The sequence below is a fragment of the Adelges cooleyi genome, unplaced genomic scaffold, assembly GCF_023614345.1.
Source record: "Adelges cooleyi isolate 19-005CV unplaced genomic scaffold, UGA_ACOO_1.1 ACOO_flye_CR_arks_rails_tigmint_CR_PRNA_651, whole genome shotgun sequence".
NCBI classification, from domain to species: domain Eukaryota; kingdom Metazoa; phylum Arthropoda; class Insecta; order Hemiptera; family Adelgidae; genus Adelges; species Adelges cooleyi.
The window spans coordinates 14,176,301-14,196,971 of NW_026096352.1; the positions used below are offsets into that span (position 1 = coordinate 14,176,301).

General features: G+C 39.4%; 1 protein-coding gene across 2 annotated transcripts in view; it reads left to right on the forward strand.

The window, feature by feature from the left end:
- The window catches only part of LOC126844775 (uncharacterized), a 60,277-nt gene extending 39,841 nt beyond the window's left edge, over positions 1-20,436 (forward strand). The window contains exons 2-15 of one of the 2 annotated variants that reach the window (XM_050583175.1): positions 3,836-4,527; positions 5,446-5,708; positions 5,788-6,088; positions 6,175-6,405; positions 6,997-8,937; positions 9,195-9,348; positions 9,445-9,575; positions 11,502-11,762; positions 15,706-15,822; positions 15,900-16,163; positions 16,237-16,520; positions 16,601-16,893; positions 17,112-17,428; positions 17,585-20,436. In XM_050583175.1, coding sequence (XP_050439132.1) covers positions 3,979-4,527; positions 5,446-5,708; positions 5,788-6,088; positions 6,175-6,405; positions 6,997-8,937; positions 9,195-9,348; positions 9,445-9,575; positions 11,502-11,762; positions 15,706-15,822; positions 15,900-16,163; positions 16,237-16,520; positions 16,601-16,893; positions 17,112-17,428; positions 17,585-17,794 — 5,316 coding nt within the window. In that variant the 5' untranslated portion in view covers positions 3,836-3,978 and the 3' untranslated portion in view covers positions 17,795-20,436. The remainder of the gene's footprint in view (positions 1-3,835; positions 4,528-5,445; positions 5,709-5,787; positions 6,089-6,174; positions 6,406-6,996; positions 8,938-9,194; positions 9,349-9,444; positions 9,576-11,501; positions 11,763-15,705; positions 15,823-15,899; positions 16,164-16,236; positions 16,521-16,600; positions 16,894-17,111; positions 17,429-17,584) is intronic. The other variant, XM_050583176.1, reaches the window with a different exon arrangement.
- The last annotated feature ends 235 nt before the right edge of the window (positions 20,437-20,671 follow it).

Sequence of the window (20,671 nt, forward strand, 5' to 3'; positions counted from 1 at the left end):
GTTCGGATAAAAAAAAAAAAATTCTGTTTGATTCTGTTTTTTATTACTCTACCGGATAAACGTCTATACCTAATACATTTATTTTGCACGTGCGTTTTTTTACTGTTTTTTAAGCGACCAAAACGTCGTCGTTGGTTTTTTTCCATGCTCCGGCTTGAGAAGGAGGTATTGGTTTTTATTTTCTATTTCACCCAGTTCGGCTTAACCGGAAGTTTTGTGCAAATCTCACCCAAAGCATATCAATATTATCTCAATTATTTTGTAAATATGTATATATTTTTTTCTCGTTTCCTTGAGATTTGTACAAGTTTGACAAGTCAACGTGGCGACAATAATATGCGTTTAAAATGAACGTACATAAATCGTGAAATGACTCTGACAAGCGGTTCTGGGTTCAATTATCACACTTAAACAAACTACTATTCTCTTGTCTTGTCGAGGTTGTTTATTTTTTTTTTCTGTATCGATAACAGTTAATGATCGCCAAGAATTCAGGCAATGTTACACCACATATATATTCACATATCGTGTGTAAGTACCGTCCGGTTTTTTGTTGTACAAAACAAATCAATTTTGCCATAATTAATTAAACAATATCGAGGGGAGTATTTTTTTATTTTTTTACCGGATCTGTTTTGGACAGAATTAAATAACATTGTGTACAACAACAACTGTGCCCACAACCGCTATGGGAATCAGATGTCAAGCTCGTTTAGCGCCGTTTGTTTACCCGGACTTTACTGATTAGAATATATTATTATATTATGCAAACGTTGCGCGTGTACACATAGCGACAACAGTATATAGTAATAATAAATACTAGAATAGTAATAATTTAAAAATATACCGGCTCGTTTTTTTTTTTAATTGGATTGTATTCCGCGAAACGAATTGCCATTTCGACTCGGCCTTGAAATCCGTACAATTTCGTTAGGTATTTTTTTAATATTTTTTATCCCAAAACGTGCCGACACAGTGTCCGTCGTCGGTTCGACACAATTTTCTTCTTTTTTTTATAATAATATAAATATTTTATCGTTTTCCGCGTTTATTCTGTTTTGCAGTCTTGTTGTCGTCTCCTTGGAAATGTAGGTGACCCGTTGGTGTAAATAAAGAAAATAGAACGTCACAAATTCCGTCTTTTACTTCGACAACATTTTTTATAATATAATATTGCGTGCAACATACGTACAGCGTTAATATAATATTGTCACAAGCCCGGCAAACGCATTTGTTTGTTTAAAACGTATCAACCTGAACACTTTTACTTTTTTTATTTTCACATTATATACCTACTTCACGCGTTAGTATAACTTTTAATACCGCAGTTTTACCTAAGTATTTACCTAATTTACAAATCTATACTGTTAGACCGTTGCTGCCGAGCCTACCAACTCTTCGTCCCCTACAAGCCTTCCAATCTTCCAGTCTACGTGAGTCTTATTATATTTTAGATTTTCCAGAAACGACTCCAACGCAGAATGAAAAAAAAAACTATTTTTATTAGAGTCGCCGAGGTTGCGGAAGTGGCCTTGAACTTTTAACGCAATCATTGTGTTATTAATACTATATGCAATTTATTATGCTACCACAATGGACGTCCGCCCAAAGTCGTCCGTCGATATAAACATGAATGGAATCTAAAAATAAAAAATATATTTAATCGAAAAAATCGTTTTCAATTCCAACTCATCGCCGCCGTTCGAGGTCGTCTTGCCAATAAGTAGCGCGGTGTGCATAATATGATAATTACATAGTATTATTATTATTATATCATTGAGACCCCTACGCTGAACGATAATAACTGTGCATAGATTATACTGTGCTAAATAATTACCATAATAATAATATACATACATTGTTATGTTAATAGACATGCGCTTCCTTCTTTGTAGTCGAAGCGGCAGATCGGTGGGAAAAATAATAGAACAAAGCGAAAGTATTGAAATGAATTAAAAACACCGCATTAAAAATTCGATTGATGATACGCATGTTAAGTATTTTGCAGCGCCAAAACAAACAGAGATGTATATTAATTGATTCAGTACCGGATACGTCAACCGTTATAACACAATATTATGTTGTAGCTGATCCAACACCAACGGGGCGGTTTTTTTTTTTAAGAAATTGAATCGAGTTTAGCAGTTTAGACATCAGCTTTTTATGGGTAACAGCCTTTTACCAGCAAAAAGAGAGTGACCGGCGGTTTTTCTCCTGTATATAATGATTTCATACAGAGCTTATATGTTCACATTACACCATTTGTTATAAACACCAACGACTGTGCGCTGCTTGTGGGAATACAGCTCTGTGCCAGGATCATTGCCAACAATACCCATATAACGTTATACACGGCCGGCTGACTTGAGTTTTTTTGAAACCGTTGTTTTTGTTATAACTTTTTTATAACATTGAAAATAGCATGGAATATATATATATATGTATCATGGCTGTTGTATAATACCGTTTAGTACTTGCAGTGTGTGTTTATAATATTATTATTAAATTTTAGAGCTTCTTTTTGAAGTGTGTGTTATTAAAAACGCGACGGCCATCGCCATGCTCTGTACACATTATTATTGCCAATTTGTTGAAGATGCCCACAACACTAATAATTCCGCTTTCGTCTTATCTGTGCACTTGACCGTATTGCCATCTGTTTGGGTATTTGTTGTTTACATATTCGCAACGACTCGAGTGGGACGTGACTCGATTAATAATTATAATAATAATAATAATAAGTACCAGGTACTTATACCAGGAGTATGTGACCGTGTTTGGATCTGTGCAGTGTTCCTGTATTTTTTTTTTCTTTTTTACTGACCACTCGTAGTGTCTACATTATAATATTGCATTAACAATTCCGAGACCCCAACACCCCCCCCCCCCTCATCCTTAACTCATCTTGAGTAGGTCGTTGTTTATTTTACCCGTACCCTACAAATGCAATGCCCGGTTTGCCCTCTTGACCGGGTTAGGTTTTGTTTTCCGACCAACCCCACCCCCTCCTCTTTTGGAAATTGCACTCACGCAGCAGCCCAAGTGAAGGGTCGTTTAGAATTTATTTCCCTAAACCCTTGCTGGCAAAACGTGTGCGGGTCGTAAACAGTGTATGTATATATTATATATATGTATATAAATTGGATTAACCGTTTGTCCTCTAACGCAAAATATAGCTCTCTCAGCAACCCCAAAAAGCTGGTTTGGTGTGGAAAATATTAGTGACTGCGATTGTCAACATAATATTATTATAATTTGATATATTTTACCCGAAAAAGGGTATTTATATTTTTCGGTTTAAGTTAAAGCGTATGACAAACGGTGAATAGATGTTTCAAAAATGTTATTTTTCCAAAACGTTGGCATGCAATTGAAAATATTATGAACATTTTGCAAACACAATTTTCAAAAGCTCGAAAGCTCGTTTAAAAACTGTTATTCGAATATATATTTTTTTTTAATATAAAATAATGCTGAAAAATATTTAAACGTTTTGTTATCTTAACCCGGGGGCTTAATCTGGTACACATAATTAGAAACCGGATTGGGCGAAGAACTTATAGATTTTTAAAGAATATATATATATATATATATATATATATATATATAGTATATAAGACAATATCTATACTAAGTATAGCTTATACTAGTATTATACGAAGTTAGTATAAGCTAACATAACAATATATAATATTGTTTGTACTTGATTTTTTACAAAACTAATTATGTAAATCATAAACAATGCATTTTATTAGCGACGGCCATTCTGTCGGACTTCACCCCGTCCAATATTTTTTTACTTGACTAAATTGTGCCTGGTTTTTTTTGTTTACAGTGGCCTAGGCCGAAATCTTTGAACGTAAAGTGTGAGCAAAGCGGATAAAAACGTCAGGTCACGGACCGCCTTTGGCGTGGGCAGGCCCAGGCATTCTCACGGATAATGTTTCTGGAACGGCGCGTTGGGCACAGCCGCGTTCAATGGACGGAGGACCCGGCGGCGGCAACGGCAACGGCAATACTGACGGCGGCGGCGGTCGCGTTAACGGTGGCGGCGGCGGTGGCGGTGGTCCCAGAAGAACATTCCAATCGTCTTATCAACAACAACAACAACAACAAATGCACAAACAACAACAACAACAACAGCAGCAACAGCATGATCAGGCAGCAGCGGCCGTAGTGGCGGCCGCCACTCAACAGTACCTGTCGGCCGTCGCGGTCAACGCGTCCGCGCTGCAGCAGCAACATCAACTGCAACAGCTGCAGCAACAACAACACCAGTTGCACCAGCAACTGCAACAGCAGCATCATAAACATCAGCAACAGCAACAACAACAGCCTTCCGCGTACAACACTGAGGTGGACAGGTCCGATTCGGGACTGAGCTCGTCCCGAAGCGACGAAAGGTCCGGGTCCCACTCGAGCGCGTTCAGCGGATCCGACGACCACGGTGCGGCCACGTCGCCGCTCGGTGGCGAACAACAGCCGTTCAACAGCGGCCGACTCTGGAGGGATCCCAACTTGTTACAGGTAAACATGGATGTGTTATTGGACTGGATTCATGACGCCATTTTCACTTTCATACGATAAGAGATGAGATTAAATAAAACCAGATAGTGCACTCTAAAAATATCGAAAAATGTAAACAAACCTTAATAATCTCAGGTCAGCGTGACCAAATAATGATAAAAATAATCCTTCTGTTATACAGTGTGGTCTAAGAAATGTTATCAAACATATTAAATGTTATCACCATCAACCATCGTTAATCAACTACTTGTTATCAATATTTCTTATCAGTTTACGTTATTATTGTAAAAAGTGTGTACGATATTTTCGCCATTGTATTTTGACCCTACTGAGAATTAAGTTTAAGCCAATCGAATAATTGTTATTTGAAAATCTATTGTTTTACCATCAAGTGCACTAACTAGTTTTATTTAATCTGTGATAAAGAGAAAAGAGATAAATGATAAATGATAAGAGATAACAGTTGTCGTGGTGAAAATATGCATAAGAACCGTACGGAATCTGAATCATAAAACAAAAAAATACCTATCGATCGCCCGCCCAAAGTCACTATCCATATCCGGCACTCGATCACCGTGACGGCGTAGGTCACGTATATCTTTTGTCTTGTTTTTTTCCGCCCGGATTTTCCCTTCGGTAATTCGGTAGGTAGTAAAAAAAACCTTAACTGTCGTCGACAACGACAATCCGCAAACCGCAACACGCCGTTTGTCTCGTCGTAAGCCGTTCCAAATACGATTAATGTACGATTGCGGTCGTCCGGAAACAAACGGTTTGCCAAAGCGATCGCCATTACCGGCAGGTATAGCCGACAATAAATCGTGCCTAACCGTTATAAAGAAACCGGTGACGACCGCCGTTTCCCGCGTCAAGTACCTGTCTTGTTAATTACCTTCGTCTCTTCGTGTTTGTATACAGCACCCCGTGGACGGACCCTCGAGGCACGCCGATAGCGTTCATCATCAGGCGCAACTGTTCATGTCGAACGCGGCACAAATTCCTCAGGCGCTACCCTTTCAGCCTTTCCATCCGCCGCCCACAATGCAGCCCGTGCCCGGCATGGTGTGGAGACCGCCCGTGCCGATTTCGTTCCCCAACGGCGGCCATCAAAAACCCATCAGCTACTATCAACGTCTCAGCGAGCATCAGCAAAAGCAACAACAACTCATGCAGAACGCCAGGTGAAATTTCAGCGCACCATTTGTGCACAAACTACCATTTTTCAATTGTATAATATAATAATAATATTGTGTGTTTCAGCAGAAGCAACAACGCGGCCGCTGACAACAAAGACTCCTCGGCCAAGTACAAGGAAGCGCAGAAAGCAAAGTTCAACGACAACGGCGGCGGCGGCGGCAAAGGTCCAGGCCCTTCGGGTCAGCTCGTGGCCGCAGAGTCTCGCGATTACAGGCGCATGGAACTCGAGAGGATGATGAACCACGGTCAGATGAACGTGCACCAGGCACAGCAGCAGATCAAAGAAAACTCGGAGAAGCAAAAGGCCGAGGCTGCCGTCCACCAGCATTTCGAAGAGAGCTTGAAGCTGGCCCACCAACAAAAAGTAAGCGTAGCGCATCAAAGGCAGAGACGATAGACGTTAATCTTCTTAATACTGTCGTTTTGATAACATTTTTCTTGTTTTTTTAGCGTTCCAACTGGATTTCTAGCTTGCCCACCCCACCGAGGAACGTTTACCCTCCTCAAGGATCGAAAAGCCGACCGGAAGCCAACAAGGGAATACCTCTGTTGGCTCCAATCGGTCGAGGATCCGAAAACTGGAAGGACAAGTCCAACACGGACCCCAACAGATACACGGCGTCGGTTCCTCCCAGGTTGACTCCCATACCGACACCATCGTCTCACTCCAGATCTTCACCGGTGAGTACAACAACGGCACGGATATATATATATATATACATTTTACAAACACTACACATCCGGATCGATTATAATACTAACGTTTGCCCGAATGTTTGTGTATTGTCATTGTCGTTATCTATTTATACTATAAAATAATTACTTAACTGTGTGAGCCTCTATACGGCTTTCTACTTCGCAGAAAGAGAGATTCGTCGACACTATATTAATATTACTATTATGTTTATTTACCGTTACGACGTTGCCTTATGACGGTTCGTATTGTTCCACGCCGTAAAAATAGGTAAAACGTTTTTTTTCTTCAAATTTGCCAAATCTATCTTCAACACAAATCCCTAACCAAACCGCCTATATGAAATCGGAAGTGGTTATCTTGTGTTTTGATAAAAAAAATATAATTTTCATAATACTTATTTGTGCAAAACCATTACTTCCTCGACCGAAGCTAATAATAATGACAATAAATAACGACCAAAACGTAGACGAACCGTTATTCGAATCATTACCCATTTTCACGTTGCATTGTTGTTGCTCGTGCCGGTAAACCAGTCGTGGCCCACGTTTTATGCGCTTGTTTGTTTTGTTTTGTAGCAAACATGCACAGTTAACCAGCAGTCGCCGAAAACGGGTTACGAAACCGTCAAAAACAATATGTTACTGAACGTGAACGACGGCGTCAACCACAATATGATCTCATACGCTCATTACATGCAGCCGCCCGCCGGTACCGTGTACCCCGCCTCGCCCTCCCCTTCGTCGGTGATAGTCAGGAACGACGCGTCGTACAAGAACGGCAATGGCGGCAGGCCCGAGGCCGGTTACTACGGCGAGTCGCCCACCGGTAATCGCAAGTCGCCGGCCGCGGAATCGGCCAAACAGGCCCGGGCCCCGCCGCCGCCGGCGCCCGCTGTCCATTATCCGCCGCCACCGGGGCAGATGATCAACCGCAACGCCGCCGCCAATCTTACAATGCGGCCGCAGAACGCGGCGTCCGGCACGCAAAACAACGGCCGTCCGCTGATGGGCAGCCCGTCCGTGTCCATCTACCCTTATCCCGGACAAATTTACGGCCGCCAACATCTGCCGCCGCTGGCCGTCCGCCACCAGCCCACGTACTATCCGCCTTACCGGCAGACGCCTATCATGGGGACGCCGCCGGTCCCGTCTGCATACCCGCCCGACGTAGCGTCGCCACCGTCGACCCAAGACCGCAAGGACACGCCGCCGCCGGCACACGCCAACGGCTACACTAAGTACCCGACCGACTGTGCCGTACCGGTGCCGCTGACGACGGCCGACCAATGCGAACCCCTGGACCTAGCCATCACTGGCAACAGCCACCTTTCTCGTTCGGCGTCCACCGGACCGACGGCCGAGTTCGAATCCGGGGGCGACACGGACGCCGACGAACAGCCCAGGTTCCCGGTGGACGCGTACGCCAACGTGGACGTCACTAGAAACGTCACGTACACCAACGCCAACGTGCCCCCGAACGTGTACTCGGATTCCACCGTGACCGTATATTCGTACGCCGCAGACGTGCACGTACCCGTTAGTGCGTACTACAACGTGCCGGCAGATGCGTACGCTGAAAACCGTGTAACTGTTTCTCCTGTAAACGGGCACGACGGAGACGGCGGCAGCAAGTCGGATTCGCCGGCTAACGACGAGCCGAAGCCTGCCGCTGAAAAAGAAGCGCCGCAAGAACAACAGCAGGAAATGGACGAAGAAGACGATGAACCTTCGCCGCCGGCTCTGGTGAAAGAGGAGGATTCGCCGCGGGCCGCCGGCAACGACGAACCGGTCGGGGACGAGACGCCGCCCGTGCTTATGCCTGCGCCGTACACAGATATCCCGTCCGGCAGTGGTGGTCCCAGACCGCATCATCACAAACTGAAGAAAGCGTGGCTGCAGCGGCACACGTGGGCCCAAGACCTGAAGGGAACGTCGTCGCCGTCGTCGTCTTCGTCGACCGCTGCCCGGATAGACGAGCTTCCGGCGGACGAAGGGCCGCCGGTTTTGCCGTGCGAAAACTTGCAGCCGTCCACGTCGGCCAAGGGTTTGTCGGAGATGTCGTCGTGCGAATCGGACGCGGACGGCAGGGCGTCGAAAAAGAGGAAAGCGTCGAGCGCCACCACGGTTTCGGACAGCGAGAACTACGACGAAACGGCGGACGGCGGTGGCTCGTCGCAAGCGACACCCGACAAACGGACGTCGTCGGCTGTCAAAGTGCCCAAAAAACGGGGCAGAAAGCCCAAAGTGTCGGTCCCCCCGAAAAAAACGAAGCTCGGCAATGGTTACAAAATCGGGCAGTATTTTTTTCAGGCAGGGCCGTGCCTCACGGCCGGCCCTAAGATAAATAAATGCCGTGAATGCCGATTGTTCTCCATCAAATTGAAAAACAGACCGCCCACACAAGAAGAAGTAGATAACATATTTTGCCGATTCTACGCGTTTCGCTTGCTGTACTCCAACAAGTACGGACAACTGTGCAGCGCCGGTTTTCCCGACCCGTTCAAAGACGTCACTCGGGTAAGTGTCCAAATCAACCGACAACAAAAAAAATCTACCCTAAAACTGGCTCTCAAAAGCATAGCCCCCCCCCCCCCACTCCCGTTAAATGTTCTCGAAGTATGCATTATGATGGGTTTTACAAAATTGCACGATTTATGCGTTAAAATGACAGCTGTGATAAATTAACTGTCCAAGTATCGACTGCTGGATTTTGGGAGCCAAACGCTAATCCGAATGAACTGAGAATTTTGATCGTGTTTGGTGTATTTTCGCAGGATGACGTCAACTTGTGGATGCCAAACACGACCCTAAATATGGCCACGCTGGACACGCTCATGGCCAGGAAAGTGCTGGAGGAAGCCGGCCAACAGTTTTGTTACCTGGTCAAAGAAGAGAACGAGGCTTTGACATTGTCGCCGTTCGCACAAAGTAAGATCTGCGCCCGGTCGTCGATCGCATGATGTTTTGTAGCCGTTGAATGTTCCGGTGACGGGTGTTTTATTAATTTTTATTTGACATTTTCAGGGAATCCCGTTGCCTGGAAAAAAGCTGCAACCGGGGTAAGGGAAATGTGCGACGTCTGCCTTACCACCATATTCAATTACCACTGGGCTTGTAACAAATGCGGTTTTGGAGTTTGCATCGGCTGCGTTCGGGTAAGATGTAGTTGCTAGACCAGAGCTGTTGGCGATCACCTGACCTAACCTATTTTAGCTACTTCCGTTTTACTTCCCCTCTCGTTCAAAACTCTTCACTCCAAGTAGACTGTTGTGTTTTCTAAAAACAGTATTCCTTCTCAAACCCCGTGTTCCGATTAGTTTTATATTTTGCATACGAATAACCGTTTTTTTATTGTTATTTTCTTTTTTAAACGGCGGCCGTTGGCGTCAAACGATTACTGATATAAAAAAAATATACAAATAGCAGTTCTCATTAGGTGTGTCTATTACTACAATCGGTCTTATCTACTTGATTGTGTGTGTGTTTTTTTACTAAATTAAATCATATTAATCCACGCTCAAACATCATAGCCGGTAAACATACGCTATTGCTGTTGTAGTAAACAAAATCTGTTACGAAAACACCATTTGCAGGCTATTACAAATCGCCGTCATCCGATTGCGATATTGATTTTTACAGCCCACGATTAAATTGTATAATTTGTGTATGCCCAGAGGCTCACAACGATGGCAAACACTTTTGCCGGTTTGTGTTGTGTTTAAAAGGTTTTTTTTGTTATTATAATGTCGACGAGATTTGGCTGGCGTGCCTACCACCTACTGTAAAATATTCAAACTCATTTGCCGGCAATAATTTTACTGGGAAACGCTTAAAAAAACATTTACGCTAGTCTGTATTTAAATAAATCGCGGCTGTATATTGCCGCCCCGGACCACTCGATTAAAAAAATATCACCCTAAAAGGGTCCTCCCTTGGTTTCCATTTAAAAAAAACTTTTAATAAAAATGTAAAAAGCAAATCCGAATAAAATTAAACGCCGGCGTTCGCTTTTAAAGCAGTCAGGCGATGCCTTTTAGTAGATATTTTCCATGTATAAAATAGATAAAACAATTTCGGCGTTAATGGAATTGTTGTTTGGGCGGAATGTAAAATATTATATTTTATTGTATAAAAATAATCGCAAACAAAAGAAACAATTTGTTTTTTAAACGGTTTTCTGGAAACATGAAATTAGTAGCAGTGACGTCATTACATGGTGTCTTAGAGTGATGTATGGGGTGACCCCCCCCCCCCTCACAAGAGCTTTAATTTTTTTATAAATATATTATTAATATGATAGTATTTATATTATTGTACTCTATTTATTAAAAAGAATACTCTTCTTGTTACCGTTTTGGACCAAATGTGTCACAGGGGAAAAAAAAAAGAAAATTACATTGGTCAAGTATTTTATTTGTTCGCCTAACGAACAGGTATTTTGTAAAACCCTTTTTCTGGACAGCCAAACTTTTTTAAAAATTGATAAAAAAGAATGATAGGTACGAAGTTAAAATTTAATATATTTTTATATTAACGAAAGTTTAGATGACAAATCGGGAAAACATTAATGATAAGTAAAAATAAATTAACAAAAATGTGTTCTTAAAATTTTACGACGCAGTTTATTTGCTATTACAATAACACAAAAACTTGTATTTTCTTACATTTAACTTAATTTTCCAAGTATCAAGTATTTTTAGTGATGAAGACTACTGCTCAGTCGCTCAAAAAAGACATGTTTCTTTTGTATTTTTTTTTTTACAATATTAGCTAAACGACTGTGTTGCAAGATCTGATCAGACAATTAAAAAACTAACTATGGTTTTAGATTGTGTTTTTTAGAGATAGAAAAAGAGAGATGTGTCGAATATGATTGAAATGTAAGTCCTAATTTAAACTTGCAGTGTTTTTAATGGACCTGTCCTCTACCTTTCCGCCAATGACTATATTATGTTATACTCATGCCATATTGTCGTATAGTCGAATTTTTGTATCGAACAATCGCCTATATTTTGCTCACTTGTAGTTGTATCTATAACCCGACCTAACCTAACTTGTGTCCATTGCATTTTTTTTTACAGTCTCGTGTCAACGGCACGGCAAGGCCAGTCGATACGGCTTCGATGAGCAAAAAGGACCTTCGGGAAAGGGACGCTTACATGTGGATAACGTGCTGGAACCGACAAAACCACGACATTGAAAAGCTCATGTTGACCCAAATCGTGGCCGGAGACTCTTTGAACTTGGTGTGTGCAAGCATGCACGAAGTTTGCATGGCGTTCGACATCAAATTGGAATGCGGTTGTCCGACCCACGAAGTACCCGCCGACGCCGCTCTAAAGGTAATTTCTCTTAAGTCTTATTTCACATAAGTCGGTAGTAATTATTGTCGTATCCAGGTATTTCCCAATACTTATGCACAAACACACAGTTAAACTCCCACGTCAAGTATTGGTTCACCCGGACCGGCGAGACTGGGACACACTGATAGTAACTCCTAGTACGGTTGTAATTCGTTGTTGGGGACTATGTTTAATTGTTCTTAGAGCTGGATTAGTGGTTATATCTGTAAACATTGAACCTGCGAGATTAGTGGCTATATCCAATATGGATCACTTAAAAGTTGTCCCAGTGGTTGTACTTTGAAAACAGAACATTGTGTTGTTGTTTTTCCTACGAACGATCGATCAAAACTTTTGAAGTTATTCGGGATTTCGATTCCCACTAGACCGAGAAAATAGTATTATCGGGGCAAACAATAATTGCATCGTTGTGTAATTCCTTATCGTGTCCCTTACAAAACCGTGTTCCGAGTTAAGCCGATTCGTTTCCAAAGTGCTTTTGGCAAACAAAAACAACGACTACCACCTTCTTTTTGAAACTATACAGGTACTTCGGCTGATAGGTATTGTTGTGTAGAAACCGCTGTTAACCGAAAATCCCGCTTATGAATCGAATCAGCCAAAAGAACAACTGTTCAGGAGGAATTTAATAAAAATTAGTTTCTTTTCCAAGAATGGGTTTTCGATTAAAATTGCATTCGTAGACATTTCCTAGTGAATTAGCTTTTATTAAAACGTAAAAACTGTTTGAACCGAGCTAGTATGTAGAAAAACAGTTTTTGTTTTATATACATATGTACATAAGATACATTTATTTGACTTAATTAATAATCTACACAAACGTAGCTCATTTTTTTTTAACGACCTTATTTTCTTTTAATTAACACGTCAAACGGTCTGTTTCGATGACTAGTAATTTGAACTCGGTTATTTTGTGTTGTTGTGCTTGTAAAAATAGAAAAATAATTATAAATACAACGAGCATGTTATTATGTCATTATTTCATTCGCACACGGTTTGGTTTCCTCGGGCGAGTTGCAGTGTTGAAATAGTTTGAAGTTAAAATAGCATCTCTGCTCCGCATCGAAGCTAAAATATAGTTATAAAACAGTATGTTACATTTTTTGAGTGTACTCGACGGCTTGTGGTGTACTTGTAGTTGATTTGGCCACGACAATAGGAAGATGGGTAAGAGAGAGCGAAAGAATGAGTATATCTCGTGTAATACATATAATAATATTTTAATATATTATATTATAATAATATATTGATAATGGGCGTTGCGCAAACGACTTGTGAAACTCGCCTGCGGTATTGAAGTTTCTATATTTTTTAATAATAATAATAATAGTAATAGGTATGTTATATTATTATGTTAAAAATAATAATAATGATAATAATAGACGTAATATTATGTATTATCGTCGAGCAAATAACAAAGTCGACGAATTTCGTTTGATAAATAGAAAATTGATTTAGCTTCGATGATGTTTTTTTAGCGTTTATTAGCAAATAATTTAGCAATTATTGTTCTAACAGCATTATCTGTATAGTTCATACGAATTATAAACACCGCGAAGATTATCTCCTTTTTTTTTTATTTTAAAATTACTATTTTCCCATTTCGACGAGTGGGGGGGGGGGGGTTACGGGTTCTCGTAACAGTATTTGAAACGGTTTCAAATTAGTTATTATTATTATTATTTTTTTTTTTTGATAAACTGTTTTTTAACATTTTAACAAAATTACATAATAGAGCTTTACATTATTATAGTATGCACGTGGGACGTGGTCTTGTTATGAAACATAGCCGAATGGATTGTCTATTGATTGGGTTCAATCTGCAAACATATTGTATATTTTAAAATATTTTTAACACTTAATATAAGTATACAAACAGTTTTTACACTGTTGTACTGATGAGTATTTATAAAAGAAAATCGGTAATTTTGATTTATTTTTTTACTGTATGTGATAGTATTTTGAAATTAAGTATTCTACTCGGTCAAGTATGAAATATGCCAACTCGTCGCGTCACGTTGAGATGAACTTTGCAAATTTGTGACTTATAACCGCCGCGGTTTTCTATGTTTGTCAATATACTTCTATATGTTTATAGAAGTATAGAAAACAATAGGTTTTATATATTTTTTTTTTACGACCACGGTAGTGTATATATTATGCTTCAAATAACCCATTAATAATTTCTGCGTATCAGTGACAATGTTCTCTTTCGAAGGCAATTATGTTTACTGGTTATTTTCACGTTGAATAAATGACTACATTATAAAAAAAAATATAATTTGATGGCACCATCGGCCGTTGTTGATGAGCTGGTAAAAATCGAATTTCGCTTAATCTCGTTTAGTTTGAAAATACAATATAAATAATTTTTGCCAGTAAAAAAAAAAATATCTCTCCCCAATATAATATAATATTTTATATAATACACTTGCTCTTCTTTTTTTTTTTCGCCGTCATTGTTATCCGTCTTCTGGCCATGCTTCGCGTTTGTCACTTTAACAATAATACTATGTACTAGAAACACACATTTACCATCAGCTGAATGTGAACAATGAAATTAGTCTTGACGTTTTCAAATTATATATTACATAACCGGAACGACGAAAACAAATATAAACACTCAACAACCTCAATGGCTTTTTATTATTTATTTAAACCTGTAAAGCGAGTCCAAGCGGTTGAATGAAGCGCCAATCACATATTAATTAGTATAATTTTTTTTTTTTTAATTTACTCTTTATTTTGGTCTATTTAGAATGAACGGTCAAAAGGAGAATTTAAGAGGGACTTTTGTCAAATGGCTGTGTTTTTTTAAATTGCTGTCTTGACAACTTTGTAGTTATGTTTGGGCTTTTGAGTAAAGGACGTTTAGAATTTATTATTATTTATTAAAACACGGATCAGCAGATAATCGCAATACATTTCTTTTCTATCTGACGGAAAGCTCCTGCCGTCTCAAGTGCTTTTTCTTTAGGCTATCGCATTATTGACAACTGAACCTACCTTAGGCTTCTATACGAAGTCGGGCAGACATTTTGAATGTTGACAGTTGTCGTTGGCATCGCGACAGTCACCTTTGAGAGGAGGTACTATACAAGCGATATAAATCAAACCATAGCCATTGTCACGCGATACGACATTACCTGACTTGGCCGAGCTATTAGCCGACAATGACAATTGTGTTTTACCGTGACAACAAATCGGCGCTCTGCTGCTTTATGCAATGGTGCCGTTGGACGTAAATTATTATTGTCCTATCACGACTAGACTATCGTCGTGTAAACGCACTTTATAAAATATATCGAATCATTTTTTTTTTTTGTATTGTGGTAAAAAACTAATTTATTCCTGAAACATGTGTTGTTTAAAAATAAATCCTTTGCATTAATACACAATCAATTACACATTCAAACAGTTGATGCTTTCTATGAAAAACGTGTACCCTTATCTGACGACCCCATCAGGTCAATATTGTTACGCCTCGGCGGTATGTGAAAAGCGTTGGTAAATTTAACGGTCGGTTGAAATTTAATGGCCGCCGTTGTCAGTTGTGACATTGAATGGCCCATTAAATGTTAAACGATTCGCAATGTACTTTAACGAATCGCCCGACATAATTAACTTAAGTATATTTTATATTCGGTCGAAACTGTGTCCGAGGGGTTTGTGTTTTTCATAATATGTAATGGAACTTAGAAACCCAAATTCGACTGACACAATAAGCGTCGCACGTCGGTGTGCTTCCTATAATAGACCAATGACAATCCTCGTGTAAGTGTGATTTTTTAATGAAGTCGAGTCGAGTTCGCTTGGAGACAGGGGCACGTATGTTTTTAGGTACATAGCTTGCGTGCGACAAACTTAGAACCGTATTATTATTTTCTATAGTATAATAATGGTTGTTCTGACGTTGTTTCAGAACGGCGTTACTGCCGATGACGGGTCGGTTGACAAAATGGATTTCGCCGAGAATTCCGATGCCGGATGTAGTAAACAACAACCGGTGGATAGTCCTGCAGAAAAGCCAGTCGCCGGGGTAAGACGAACGGCGCGGCGTTTTGATGTTATCGATGAAGAATCGGTTGTGATTATTATTTTTTTTTGTTTTTTCAGAGCTCGACCAGTGCAGCAGCAGGTCGGTCTTTCGAAGCACTGATGCAGCAACCGGAGTCACCGAAAAAAGAGCCTCTCAAGCATTTCGTCCGGAGACCTAACAAGTATCTAAACGCCAGGCACGAGAATAAGTGGCCGGTGCGCACGATGACGCTAGCAGACAGCCAAAAACTCTATCCGAACGTTCCTCACACGTGGCTGTGCGAAGGCAAAATGCTCAGACTACTCGACCCCGAGTGTTCTGACAACTACGGTATATTCCAGGTAAGCGACGACGTTCTAAGACTTGCCAAGACGGGGCTCGCTTGGTCTAACGTGATTTGTGGTTCGTTCGCAGGAACAATGGAAAAGGGGACAACCGGTGATGGTGAGCGACTTGGGAAGAAGACTGGACCCGACACTGTGGAGTCCCGAATCGTTTTCGCGGGACTTTGGCAGTACCAAAAACGATCTCATCGATTGCTCCACTGGCGACGTAGTAACCAAAAAAGGGATGAAAACTTTCTGGGACGGTTTCGAGGACTGTAGCAGACGGTTGGCGGACAGCTCCGGCAAAAAGATGTTGCTGAAACTCAAAGATTGGCCGGGCACGGCGGACTTTTCTGAAACGTTACCCACACGGTAAAAACGCATTGACGGGGCATGTCCCTTTCGCTGTAAACTTTTGATTAACCCCCGTTGTTGTTCGTCCGATATTTCAGGTTCAACAACTTGATGGAAGCACTGCCGCTGCAGGACTACTGTCACCGCGATGGTATACTAAATTTGGCGTCAAGGTTACCGGTGAGTTTCGTGCGACCCGATCTCGGTCCGAAAATGTACTCTGCTTACGGCGATGCCGGTAAACGTGTGAACGGCAAACGGTTGATGAGCGGCACCAATCTTCATTTGGACGTGTCCGATGCCGTCAACGTTATGACGTTTGTGGGCATCACTCGCGACAGCAACAACAAAGGCGACAAAATCCAAGAAGAGCACGATTGGCACGTCAAAGGTAGTAAAAAATATCCGAGTACCGTCACACTATCTCTCGCGTTCTTCTTGCACCAAAGTCAATCCACTTATCCCTCCCTACTTCCTTTCATTTGCTCAACGTCTCCCGCAAGTTACTCTTGCGTGGTTTCGCTGCACACAATTTCCGATTCCTCGCTTGTAGCGCTGTTCCAAATCAAATATTGTTGTCATGCAACGAGTTTGTCGTTTCTGTTGTAGAAGGGTACCGTGCGATCGACGAAGCCGATTGCGACATGGCCAGCAGGCGACGGGCCCGCGAACCGAGAGAAATGCCCGGGGCGGTGTGGCACATTTACCACGCTGACGACGCGGACGCCATACGTGACCTTTTGAACAAAGTGAGCGCCGAAAAAGGCAAACCGCCCGAACCCAACCACGATCCTATACACGACCAATCGTCGTATCTGGACGCCGATCTCAGGGCAAGGTTGTACAACGAGTACGGTGTCGAGGGTTACGCCGTGGTGCAGTGTCTTGGCGATGCCATATTTGTCCCGGCCGGGGCACCTCATCAGGTAAGAAACGACAGCGGCGTCTTGTCCGCTGTGTAATCTGCTGTGTTTAGAGTTACTCCTGCTTGTCGCCCCAATGTCTGCGGACCCGGCTATTTATACTACTACTTTAAACACTAATTATGCTAACGTTCGCGTTTGTTCGGTTTATGCGTGTAGGTGAGAAACTTGCATAATTGCATCAAAGTGGCCGAAGATTTCGTGTCGCCCGAACACGTGGTCGAGTGTGTCCGTTTGACAGACGAGTTTCGCGAACTGTCCAAGAGTCACACCAACCACGAGGACAAACTCCAGATCAAGAACATCATGTATCACTCCATCAAAGACGCGGTGGCGGTTCTGCTGCGCCAGCAAAAGACGGAAAATTAACGATATTAGGTTTTAATGTTATTATTATTACATTTATTATTATTAATACTATATAAAAAAATATTTTTAAAAAACTTTGTCACGCTTAACTTGACTTGTACTTATATTTGACCAGACAAACAAATACCAGACGTCCATCCCCTTCTCTTGTAGCTAAAAAAAAAAAAAAAAATCAATCCAACAAAATAGAATAATAGACTTTTTTTTTTTTTTGTTATTATTTTATTTAAATAATTATGTATTGTTTACGATTACTCTACGACGGTGCTTATTTGAGCATAAGGACTATAAAGTTAATTTTATTTTTTAATAAGACGGATGTATTTTTTTTCTCTTTGTTTAAGATTAATTTTTTTCATTGTGATATCGTGTAACCTGGTTTACACATCTAGACTTTTAAGTTTATTTTATTTTTTTTTTAACCGCCGTGTTTAAAAAAAACCAATGTAAATTATTTAACAATTATTATTTCATTGTTGTTACTTTTTATATAGTATCCATTGAACATTCTATAAATATTTATTAATATTATATAGATTCATGTAAATAAATATTATAGCATATAATAATAACAATGATACAGTACAATTTACAACGAATGTCGATTTTATTATATTATACATACGTATTATATTTTTTTTACGTTATGATTTTATTTTATTTTACACTAAAATGCGCGGCCATTTTTTTCTTCGTTTACATAGAACGACAGTTACCAATCAGTTTTATGATTCCCCCTCTCCCCTCCCCCCCCCTTTACTGGTATTGTTGTGACAAATTTGTAAAATTTAAAAAAGTAGATATATATTATATACAAATATATAGGTTTAGTTTATTAACTATTAGGATAAGTATAGTATAGTTTCCGGGCAATATACTTGGAATTCCACATGGCCGTTTAATCTTTAAACGGTTCAAAACAGTACCCGTTTTATTATTAATTATTGTTAAATTGAACATCATTTTTTCCTCATACATTTTGTCATTAAATTCAATCTCGTGTTCAGTAGCAAAAAATGATAAACAAATGAGTATTTTCCTTAAATTAATGATATTATTATTATTACTATTAACACGATGTTTAAAATAATATAATAATTGTGTATAATAATTAATTATCTCTACAAAAACGATAATGCTGTACCTACGACGTAAATGGTTTGGTTATTACCACAACATTTTGTTGCTCGATACATTTTTTCCCTTAGATTCTATTATTGGTTGTGTTCATTGTTTACAAGTTGTTAAAAACTCATAATATGTGATGCGGAAAGCCAAAAGAAGGGTTCGGTTGTCGGCAAAATTTCAAAAAATTATGTATGTCAATGTTATTTTCTAAATTTTCTTGATTGAGTTTTCAACAATTCGTGAGACCGGGTACACATTTTTGGCTAAAAAAAACTTAACTAAGGTTATTACACGTAGAAGTTTGCCATAAAAACTTCTTGTCGACAAGAGTTGTCGCTTTTTGCTTGCCGCATCATATAATATTAAGAACGTTGGTTGTTCGTGATATTATAATAATAGTAAAAAAAAACAATTGGCAAAGTGTGAACAAAACCGTTAAGATTTTGAGATTGATATACTTACAGGGTATAATGTCGTTATTTATTTACCACCGTGAGAACTTAGGTTACGACAGATAAGGAACCCGCGAGAACCGTTGTAAGGGAAACATAATATTATGGAAGCTTGCTTTTGTTTTTTTTTTTTTATCTTCGATTCGATTTAACTAATTCATAATAATTGTAGTTCGATTTGTGTCCATATATATATATGGACTACGGTCACTAATTTGTATCTCTTGTTTGTTTTTTTTTTTTTTAACGTCCACCGCTGATTGCCCTGTGATTACAATTTTAAAAATACATTATTATATTATATTACTATAATAATTATTAACGATAATTTTTACTTGTAAGTATTTTTAATTATAAATGTATAACGACCATATTTACCATCCACTCGTCGAATAATATTGTATAACATAGGTAGTAGGTTTATAATAATAATATATATACATATATACCTATATATATCTAGTTTTTTCTGTAATTTTTATTATTTCTTATCGAGATTAAGATTGATGTGATGTGGATTTGAGAATATAATAACATAATATACTATTGTTATTATGTTTACCAATGTTCTCGGATCAGTATTTAGGTGTACATGTTTTGGAGTGATAATAATATTAATTAGTCTTTGTTTTATTAAACATTTTTTGCCCACACTCGCTCTGTGTGTCGACGACCATTTATATTTTGTAAAGTGTACTTTAAAATAATTTCCGGGATCTTATGAATTTTATCAAAAACTATAGTAGTGCTGGTTATTTATGTATTATTAAGAAGTACTTACCTGTATTGAAAAAAATACTACAGTAAATTGTTGACGCGAGTCAAACTATCGATACGGCTTGTTGTCACCATTGCGTTTTCGTACAACACAATATTATGCATCCCATAATAACGATATAATCGTATATATATATATATATTTAAATTAAAGATAATCCTATTGTATACACTTATAACAATATATATTGTATAATATTTAAACGAAAAAATGTACACTATTGTACGTTTTTGGTGTGCTTTCTGGACAATACTTTCCAGCTTTCAATGTCGTTTGGTAAATAATTGTCAAAAGAGAAAAATCAAATAAACTGTTTTATTTGCCAAAAAATGTTTAAAAGAAGTTTTATTTATTCATTTATTTTTACCTGAATGATTATTAAACAACTTTTGTGTATAGGTATTTTTTTTTTTTTTTTACTTGGACTCTGCGACAAAGATTTGCCGTTTCCCAGCTATGTTGTAACAATGATCTTCCTCTGTTGTTTTTATCGGAACTGTAAAATTATTTATAATGTTA